General features: G+C 47.8%; 1 protein-coding gene across 1 annotated transcript in view; it reads left to right on the top strand.

Annotated features, from left to right (window-relative positions):
• The first annotated feature begins 4,416 nt into the window (after positions 1–4,416).
• Positions 4,417–11,118, top strand: part of FBXO21 (F-box protein 21) — a 33,281-nt gene continuing 26,579 nt past the window's right edge. The window contains exon 1 of the mRNA XM_056859485.1: positions 4,417–4,643. Coding sequence (XP_056715463.1) covers positions 4,417–4,643 — 227 coding nt within the window. The remainder of the gene's footprint in view (positions 4,644–11,118) is intronic.

The following is an 11,118-nucleotide window of genomic DNA, read 5'->3' as shown; positions in this document are numbered from 1 at the left end:
GTTTTGGAGGACATTGAAATCATAGGGTTGCCATGAGTCGGAAGTGACTTGACGGCACTTAACACTCACACACATTGGAAATACCAGGAGATCCTTTAATTAGAGTTGAACCTAGACCTTTGCATGTCTAACAGGATAAATCCTCCCTGCACCACAGACTTTTAAACCAGCTTTGCATTCCCTCACAGGGCAGCTTTTTTTGGGAGGAGAGGGTTGACTTAGTTACATAAAGCAGGAGTGCAGTTTATGAAACTCGCCACTAAAAACACAAACAAGAAGGCCAAGAGGAAGGAGACAGAGGAAGAGAACAGGACCCTGGGGAGATTCTTGGGATTGTCATTAATAAAAACAAACTAAGAGGGCTTGGAAGGTAAGAATAAGAGCATACCTCCAGGCCACTGTGACAAGCCAGGTTAAGTCAAAGAAGCACATCAGACTGATCACATGACATAGCAAGTAAGGGATTACTGAAAATGCAAGTAGAAGAAGAGTTGGTTCTTATATGCCAATTTTCTCTACCTTTTAAGGAGAATCAAACTGGCTTACAATCACCTTCCCTTCCTCTCCCCACAACAGACACCCTGAGAGGTAGGTGAGGCTGAGAGAGCTCTAAGAAAGCTGTGACTAGCCCAAGGTCACCCAGATGACTTCATGTGTAGAAGTGGGGAAACCAACCCGGGTCACCAGATTAGAGTCCGTCGCTCATGTGGAGGAGCGGGGAAATCAAACCTGGTTCTCCAGATTAGAGTGCATCATTCTTGTTGGGGGGGTTTTCCTTCCCTGTGTATAGCCATGCCCTGACCTGGATGGCCCAGGCTAGCCCAATCTTGTCAGACCTCAGAAGCTAAGCAGGGTCAGCCCTGGTTAGTATTTGTATGGGAGACCACCAAGGAAGTCCAGGGTCACTATGCAGAGGCAGGTGATGGAGAACAGAGGTTCGTCTCTTGCCTTGAAAACCCTAGGGGGTTGCCTTATAGGGTTGCCAACTCCAGGTTTGGAAACACCTGGAGATCTGAGGGTGGAGCCTGGGAGGGGAGGGTTTAGGAAGGGGAGGGACCTTGTCAGGGTATAATGCCATATAATCCACCTTCCAAAGCAGCCATTTGCTCCAGGAGAAGTGGAATAAATATCTTAAATTTTAAATAAATAAGCCATCTATGAAGTCTGGAGATCAGCTGTATTTCTGGGAGAGCTTCATAAATAAAGCTGGAGGTTGGCAACCCAAAGTCGGCAGCAACTTGACGTCACTTTACATACACACATATAGCCACATCCAAATGTGCGAGCCCCCACCTACAGTCAGAGGTACTACAGCTTAGGTTCAAGTTTACAGCCTCTTTTATTTATTCCTTAGATTTATATCTTGCCATCTATCCCGGCCAAGGCCAGGCTCAGAGCAGATAACAACAATAATATATCATAAATATAATAAAACATTCAATCTATACCATTTTAACTGAAACAACAAGTCTCAATTAAAACAATTTAAAATCAGAACAGATGCTGCTTAAAATTTGGCACACAGGGGCTTGGCCAACGCGGGGGGTGGGGGGGGACAGCCAGGCTCTCCCCTTGGATTGTAAACAGTAGAGAGAAAAAGAAGGGGAGAGAGAGAGCTAGGTAGACCCTAGACCTCAGAGTATTACTGGATGTTGTATCCAGTGTAATTAATCAGATCTGGAACCTCTGTGTGTCTGACAGGGAACTCTTCTGTATAACATAAGGGATTATGGGTATACACATTTTGTGAGGAATTAATCGAAGGGGTTATAAGCTGAATGGATCAGAAAATGGCAAGACAAAACTCTTTTCTGGGGGACAACCTTTACCTTTTTTAACACACCTGCTGTCCTTCCCTCAGCTAGGAGAAGAGGGTATACATGAAATAAATAAAATGCTGACATACCTGTCCTCCTTCCCTCACCTAGGAGGGGGTCTCAACTTCTCCAAGCGCTCCTAAGATCGGGGGGCGGGGGGAGGATAAGGAGACCATCTTCTAACAACTAATTCCTATTGAAGCACCCACAGCCATTAAGTGCATTAACACAGTTTTTCAAGGGCCTGACTCTCAGCAAGCGCCACTTGAGACAAACCCAGAGCAACCAGACACATTTGCAGTGCCCAGACAGCAATTTCACAACAATACATCGGTTGACATCCACCATTGTACCCAATGTCCATGAAGTGTTAGCTAAAAGCTGCTGGTAAAAGCTGATAGTAGCCCAATAGTAATGCTGCTCCCCCCTCCCAATGCCAATTCCAAAGGAGTTCAAGGAGAAGGGATGAAGTAAGATACAATGGAGAAGCAAGAAACAAGACTGAGGAATATATGCTCTTAGATCAGTAGGTGACCTTTACAAGCTGAAAGGACATACGTTTGTTCATTCTCACCCATGGATTTTTTCAATGAAACCCTACAGGGCAGGAGGGCCAAAGAACCCTGAGAAAACAAAGCCAAGCAAACACGTGTTCAGGAGGACAATAACTCTTCGATAGGCATCCATCACATAAAAGGGAAATTACATCTGGCTCTTTACGGATTTGGCAAGAGACCTAACTCTCCCATACATCTGCCACGGCCACGAAGGCTGTTCAGTATTCCCAGAGATGTATTAAGAGTTTGAAAATGTTATAAAAAATACTGTTCACACCTTCTATGTTTTCCCACCGATGTATTAAGAGTTTGAAACTGTTATAAAAAATACTGTTCGCACTTTGTTTGGCCCCTTTAGCTGTGAAGACGTCTTCCAACCATTTTTTAGCCGTGGCATACAAAAACCCTTTTAAAAGCGATGTTTTCTATAACATTTCCAAACTCTTGATACATCGCTGGGAATACCTAGTGCGGTAACAACCTTAGTCTGGTCCTCTGCTCGCGAAAGGTTTTGTTGACATTATTTTGCGCGAGTTACCAGAATTGTCATCTTCAAGCTTGCATTTCCTCTGGGTGGGTTAAATCTCAGGGAAGATCACAAGCCCGAGACCCCCTCCAAAGTAGCCTTTTTTTTTCCACAGGGGAACTCATCTCTGCAGTCTGGAGAGGAGTTGTAATTCTGGGAGATCTTTGGGCCCTACCTGGAGGTTGGCAACTTTATAGGGTGGTTATGTAGTTAAGGTGTCAGAATGCTATTGGGATTTCCTAGGCCCTAATCTCCATTCAGCCATGAAATTCACTAGGTGCCTTTGCCCCAGTTGTTGTCCCTCAGTCGAACTTACCTCGCAAGCTATTGCAAGGATGCTTTTTAAAGTCATGTATGTAGGCCTACAGCAAATGCAACAACAAAAATGCTTTTGACCATGGAGGCTCTATTGAAGTACTGGTGCTAGTTTTTCCTCCTGAATTTGCCTATCTTCCCCCAAACCAGGATGTGATATCTATTGGTTCATGCAAAAGTGACAACCTAGTTTATTTATTTCTATTCTTATGTGAGGAAGGCAGCATGGTATAGCCCGATCTCATCAGATCTTGAAAGCTAAGCAGGGCCAGCCCTGGTTAGTATTTGGATGGGAGACCACCAAGGAATCCAAGGGTTGCTATGCAGAGAAAGGCAACGGCAAACCACCTCTGTTAAGTCTCTTGCCTTGAGAACCTCATAAGGGGCCACCATAAGTCGTCTGTGACTTGACAGCACTTTGAACACATGAAGCTGCCTTATACTGAATCAGACCCTTGTCCAAAAGTCAGTATTGTCTACTCAGACTGGCAGCAACTGTCCAAGGTCACAGGCTGATGTCTTTCACATCGCCTACTCGCCTCGTCCCTTTAACTGGAGATGCCGGGGATTGAACCTGGGACCTGCTGCATGCCAAGCAGATGCTCTACCACCGAGCCACAGCTCATCCTCCTGCTTTACACACTTTCTTATGTGGCACTTCATTCAAGGAGCTTGGGTGCTGTGGAACACAAGCAGGATGCTGCTGCTGCAGCCGTCTTGTTTGGGGGCTTCCTGGAGGCACCTGGTTGGCCGCTGTGTGAACAGACTGCTGGACTTGATGGACCTAGGTCTGACCCAGCATGGCCTTTTTTATGTTCTTATGAGCTCAGGGTGGCTTACATGGATCAAGTGGCCTCTTTCCTCCCCTGCACCCCCACCGCAGCAACCCTACGAGGTAGGTCAGACCGAGAATGAATGGGGGCAAGAACATGTAGAGGATTTATGGGTAGAGCTGAACTCAGGACACCCCCCCCCCAAAAAAAAAAAACCAGCCCCCTGAGCTCCCACAGCCCCAGCTGGGATTTGCAGCCCTTTTCCCCCTTGCCCGACCGTCATCTGCCTTTGGCGTCGCGTTGTGCGCCTCTCAGAGGGAAAGGCCTTTTGCAGACGCTCCCTGACGAAGCCGCCGCCGCCACCGCCGCCGCCGCGCGCTGCCTTTTGGGAGACGCTCCCTGAGAGGTCACTCAGGGCAACAGCCAAGATGGCGGCGCCGTCGCCGGGCCCGCCGCGGGAGGCCGGCCTGGAGGCAGAGCGGCCCGGCCCGGCCCCGCTGAGCCTGACGGCGCTGCCGGGGGAGCTGCTGGAGCTCATCGCCTGCTGCGGGGCGCTGAGCGCCGCCGACGTGGGCCGCCTGGCCGCCACCTGCCGCCGCCTCAGGGACGCCTGCCAGCCCCGCGGGAAGGTCTGGCGGGAGCAGTTCCGACTCAGGTGGGGGAGGGGGGGCTTGAGGGGCGGGGCCTGCGGCGGCGGGGGGGGGGCTGCGGCGCGGCGCCTCTGGGCGGGGCCGAGGGCGAGAGGGGAGGCCCCCCGCGCATGCGCATTGAGCGCGACTCCGGCCGGCAGTGGCATTTGCAAGGACGGGGTCTGAGACTTGGTGGTCAAAGAGAGGTCGTGTATTTGAATTAGCAATTAAATGCGAAGGTGGCAATAAAGTTATCAAAAGATAGAGGAGGAGAGAGGGGAAGTCAACGTAAATATATGAATTAATTAGTTATATAGGATACAGAAATATTGTTTATATCATATAATTATCTTAATGAATGATAGAAACTACTGTAATCTAAAAAACAACAAAAATGTTATAAAAAAGAAATTAAATGCAAAGGTGGCAATAAAGTTATCAAAAGATAGAGGAGGAGAGAGGGGAAGTCAACGTAAATATATGAATTAATTAGTTATATAGGATACAGAAATATTGTTTATATCATATAATTATCTTAATGAATGATGGAAACTACTGTAATATAAAAAACAACAAAAATGTTATAAAAAAGAAATTAAATGCAAAGGTGGCAATAAAGTTATCAAAAGATAGAGGAGGAGAGAGGGGAAGTCAGCGTAAATATATCAATTAATTAGTTATATAGGATACAGAAATATTGTTTATATCATATAATTATCTTAATGAATGATGGAAACTACTGTAATATAAAAAACAACAAAAACGTTATAAAATGTTATAAAAAAGAAATTAAATGCAAAGGTGACAATAAAGTTATCAAAAGATAGAGGAGGAGAGAGGGGAAGTCAACGTAAATATATGAATTAATTAGTTATATAGAATACAGAAATATTGTTTATATCATATAATTATCTTAGTGAATGATGGAAACTACTGTAATATAAAAAACAACAAAAACGTTATAAAAAAAGAGAGGTTGTGTATGGTTAGGGTTGCCAACCTCCAGGTGGTGGCTGGAGGTCTCCAGTCATTTATAAGTCCACGCTAGCTGATACAGCAGATAGGAGATTCAGGCTAACTAGCCGATCCAGCAGGCGGGATTCCAGCTACGTGATTGGCCAGCACCAACCAGCTGATCGCAACTCTGTGTGCATCCTTTCATCACAACAGGGCTAATTTTGCTTGAAAACATATATAGACCATCTCTCCGGAACGCTCCGCTTATTACCAACAGTGTTTTCTGATTTCAGGATCACCGTGAACTGAACTTATAACCAAAGTTAGGTTAATTGAATGTGAAAAGTTGGTAACTTGTATACACATTGATGTTCATATCATAATTACAGTAGAATATTTGTAATTAACAGTGGTTGTGTACTGAGTATTATTTCCTTTAGGATTGCATACCTTTTATCAGTACACATCGTGTTTATTGACCCTCCAGGTGGTGGCTGGAGGTCTCCCGCTACTACAGCTGATCTCCAGGTAGGGTTGCCAACCTCCAGGTGGTGCTGGAGAAAAAAGGCACTTGGTACTAAGGGGAATTGGAGAAAAAATGAGTACCAAAAACAACTCATAGAATGCAAACACAATTTAGTGGAAATGACAAAACGTGCAAAAGTGAAACAGAACAACAGACATTACTATATGTACAAAGAGAAACACATATACGTAGCTCCTAAGGAGTCTTCAATAACGCCTTCTTAAACGTAATTATGAGTCCCAAACGACTTCATACGTGGAAATTCATGGAGAAGACGGTAGAATTGGTCGAAATCGGATTGAAACGCAGTCCGGATTAACTTAACGTTTTCACAGCCGCGTTGGCGGCTTCATCAGCACACCGTTCAATTATTGGGAGACCAAGCTCCTACGTAAATATAATAAATCTCCAGGTATTTCCCAACCTGGAGTTGCATGCCTATGTATGGTGTTTAGAATATTGGAGTAGGATCTGGGAGACCCAGGTTCAAATCCCAACTCTGCAATGGAACCCTGCTGGGGGTGGTGGCCCTGAGCATGAGCCCAGAGCAGTACTGCAGCTGTCTTGGCTTTAAGTGGCATTTGCAAGGACAGGGTCTGAGACTTTGTGGTCAAAGAGAGGTCGTGTATGACTAAGGTTGCCAACCTCCAGGTGGTATAGGAAAACGTATACCACGCTTACAAAAATTACACCAAAAGTATGCAAAAAAATCTATAATGATTTTTGCATAACAAAGTAATGTTATGACAAATACAACCAAAATACAGAAAGGATCCAATAACTGTACATAAATTACATAACAAGTCCACTGTATACCGGTCACAAAAATCAGATATTCTCAGCAGAGTGGTTTAATGTCCACACGTAGATTGCCACTTGAACTGTAGTATCCTCAGTGGAGGTGCAGTATATGTCAATCCACAGATTCTATATCCTAATGCACAATTCAAATCCAATCCACAGAATGCACAATTCAAATCCAAGCACAAACGGTTATTCTAGATATTAAACCATTTGGACTCAATGGCATTGAAGTCCCTAGACCCCCCCCCCCAAACCCCACCCTCCTCAGGCTCCACATCACAAATCTCCAGGTATTTCCCAACCCAGAGCTGGAAACCCAATGTATGGTGGTGAGAATATTGGACTAGGATCTGGGAGACCCAGGTTCAAATCCCAACTCTGCAGTGGAGGTGGTACCCCTGAGCATGAGCAGAGAGCAGTACTCCGGCTGACAGTAGCTTTAAGTGGCAGTTGCAAGGACAGGGTCTGAGATTTTGTGGTCAAAGAGAGGTCGTGTATGGTGGTTAGAATATTGGACTAGGATCTGGGAGACCCAGGTTCAAATCCCAACTCTGCAATGGAAGCTTACTGGGGGTGGTACCCCTGATCATGAGCAGAGAGCATCAGCTGGAGTCTAGTACGGTGGGACTGCCCAGAGCCACTTGGGTGCATCCAAGATTTCCTCGCATCTCTCAGGCCCAAAGATCTTATTTTAGTTATTTAATGCATTAAAAAACATTCTTCCTTCAAGGAACTTGGGGCGGGTAGTGGTTGGAGTGTGGCGCCAGGGCAACCCGGATTAAAATCCCCGTTTCCCATTAAACTTACTGGGCGATGTCAGGCCTGTTGTTTTCTGTTAGCCTAACCTACCTCATAGGGTTGTTATGAGGATAAAGGGGAGAAGGAGGTGAAGCAGGTGGGCCATCCTGAGCGCCTCGGAGGAAGGGCCAGATTAAAAAATGTACTTCTAAACAAATAAAATGTTCATCTCCTTTCTGTCTTGACCCTTCTTGCTCAGTGCTGTGTACTCTGGCTGGCAGTGGCTTTAAGCGGCAGTCGCAAGGATAGAGTCTGAGACTTTGTGTCAAAGAGAGGTCGTGTGTTGTGGTTAGAATATTGGACTGGGATCTGGGAGATCCCAACATCCGGGATGCTTCTGGGGCTTTGCCCAGACCTGTCAGCTGGATCACATGTTGCACAGGCAATCCCGCCCCCCTTAACTGTTCCCTTGCCAGTCAGCTCTTGCTTGCCTGTTAGAGGAGGGGGAGGGGATCATGCCCTCCCTGCAGCCTTCCTGCTTGGAGCCGGCATGGTGTGGTGGTTAGGAGCGGTGGTTTGGAGCGGTGGGCTCTGATCTGGTGTTTGATTCCCCGCTCCTCCACATCAGCGGCGGAGGCTGGTCTGGTGAACTGGATTTGTTTCCCCGCTCCTACACATGGGGCCAGCTGGGTGACCTTGGGCTGGTCACAGCTCTCTCGGCCCTGCCTGCCTTGGGGGTTGTCTGTTGCGGGGAAGGGAAGGTGATTGTAGGGCCATGGCTCAGTGGTAGAGCATCTGCTTGGCATGCAGAAGGTTCCAGGTTCAATCTCCGGCATCTCCAGTTAAAGGGACTAGGCAGGTAGGTGATGTGAAAGACCCCTGCCTGAGACCCTGGAGAGCCACGGCCGGTCTGAGTAGACCACACTGACTTTGATGGACCAAGGGTCTGATTCAGTATAAGGCAGCCTCATGTGTTCATGTGAGACCCAGGTTCAAATCACAACCCTGCCACGGAAGCTGCTGGATGACCTTGGGTCAGCCACATACGTACTTGTGTTTATTAAGTGCCATCAAGTAGCTTCTAACTCATGGCAACCCTATGAATCAAAGTCTTCGAATATGTCCTCTGTTTGACAACCTTGCTCAGGTGGCTTCCTTGATTGAGTCAATCCATCTCTTGTTGGGTCTTCCTCTTTTCCTGCTGCCCTCAACTTTTCCTAGCATGACGGTCTTTTCCAGAGACTCTTGTCTTCTCATAATGCCCATTGGCTTCTGGTGATAACCGCATCTCATTGTAAGTTGTACTCACTCCGATTTATCTGGCTGTTCTGTTACTTAATACTCATGAGTTGGCCAAACAATATGGCTTGTTGTTTGAACAAAACCGTGCAGCGGATAACATGTAATGATGTTCAGAAATAATAAAGCTAACCAGATAATGTACAGATAATCTTGTACCATGTGAATTGCTGCTAATCGGCCTTTTGCCAGTGACCAAGTTGTAGGAATAAGCTGATGTGGCCATTTTCTTTTTAGTGTCATTGGTTGGCCTTGTTTGGATTGCTTATTCCTATTCTTGCATTGCCCTGGCATGGATAGCCCAGGCTAGCTTGATTTTTTCCAGTCTTGGAAGCCACACAGGGTCACCCCTAGATAGAGAGAGAGAGATGTTGAAGATGCATTAATATTAGCTGGGGACATTCAGCTTGAGGAACAAGAAACTGATTTTCACAAAGGAAAAATGAAACTGAAATATTAGAATGTTTTCAAAACGTAATCTACCCTATAGAACCGTGTTGGCGAACCTATGGCACGCGTGCCCGACCTGGCACGCGTAGCCCTCTCTGCCGGCACGCGGGTAAGTGGCTCGGGACGGGACCGAAAGTCCAGGCGGGCGAGGCAGCGACGGATGGAAGCGGTGGAGAGAGAGCCAGCCCGCTTCCCGAGGGACGGGGCGAGGAACCGGCAAGCCAGCAGCCAGGAAAAGACGGAGCGCAGAGACGCGGCGGCGCGCTGCCGCACCCCAGCTGTAGCCCCGCCGCCCGGTCGCGCCTGCGCCAGTCAGAGGACTTGGCTGGGGGCGTGGGGAGGAGGGCAGGATGTTTCAGCCCTAATAAGGTCTTGGGGGCGGGACTAGAGGGAGGGCTGAAACATCCTGCCCTCCTCCCCACGCCCCCAGCCAAGTCCTCTGACTGGCGCAGGCGCGACCGGGCGGCGGGGCTGCAGCTGGGGTGCGGCAGCGCGCCGCCGCGTCTCTGCGCTCCGTCTTTTCCTGGCTGCTGGCTTGCCGGTTCCTCGCCCCGTCCCTCGGGAAGCGGGCTGGCTCTCTCTCCACCGCTTCCATCCGTCGCTGCCTCGCCCGCCTGGACTTTCGGTCCCGTCCCGAGCCACTTACCCGCGTGCCGGCAGAGGAGGCTCCACCCCCACCAAAGGTCGACCACGAAGCCTCTCCTCACCGCCCCATTTCTGGTTTATTCCCCCCCCACACACACACACAAGAGAGATGGTGTGTGAGGTAAAGCGCCACCCTCCCCCTCCCCTCACAGCGCGGCCGGGTTTTGAATGCGCGCTCGAGGGCCGGCAGCGCCAAGGCGGGCGGCGAGGAGGAGGTCGGGGCTCGGGGTGGGGGGTGGGGAAAGCAATGTTTGATTCAAAACTCTGCATGGGGGGTTATTGGCCATTTATGAATGGGAGGTTTTGCATTGGATTTGCCATTCAGATGCACATTTTCCCCATCCAGATCCTCAGAACTCAACAATAAGCCCCCTTGCAGAGTTTTTTTTCAGACGGAACCCTCTGAATATAGAGCAGGTTTTGCTTCATATATTTGCCTTAGGGTTGCCAGGTGTCTCTCCCCCAATCATTTACCTCTTTCCCTGATGGTTCAGTTACAAATATCAAGTTTCACTTTGAAGAAGAGTTGGTTTTTATATGCCGACTTTCTCTACCACTTAAGGAAGAATCAAACCGGCTTTCAATCACCTTCCCCTCCCCACAACAGATACCCTGGCCATTTATGCATGGTCAGTTTTGATGTTCACTAAAAGCTCTTTTTTAAAATGCGAATTTAAAACTGCCTATTCACGGTCTCGAAGCAAAAGGAGAAATTCCACCCCTCCCACTCGCCTGCTCCTTTGTTCCTGTTTGCATAACCATTAGCATGTGCATAGCTAACCCGCCACTGTTATTTTGCATGGTTCCTTCAGGGGGATTCTTCAGGTTAAATTGCCGTGTTGGCACTTTGCGATATATAAGAGGGTTTGGGGTTGCAGTTTGGGCACTCAGTCTCTAAAAGGTTCGCCATCACTGCTATAGAACATGGGTTTTCAACAAGGGGGGGATTACGCCCGGGGGGGATTTAGGGTTCCAGGGGGGAATTGGGACCACTGTTCAGCAAAGTGTGATGTCCTGTAGATTATGTACAATCTGTAAAACTAGTTTGTTTTTTTGAGTTAGACTAACTTGGGAGGGGGGTA

Source organism: Euleptes europaea, chromosome 13, assembly GCF_029931775.1.
Source record: "Euleptes europaea isolate rEulEur1 chromosome 13, rEulEur1.hap1, whole genome shotgun sequence".
Taxonomy (NCBI): domain Eukaryota; kingdom Metazoa; phylum Chordata; class Lepidosauria; order Squamata; family Sphaerodactylidae; genus Euleptes; species Euleptes europaea.
Note: the sequence above shows the minus strand (reverse complement) of the source record. Positions and strands in the feature narration are given on the sequence as shown.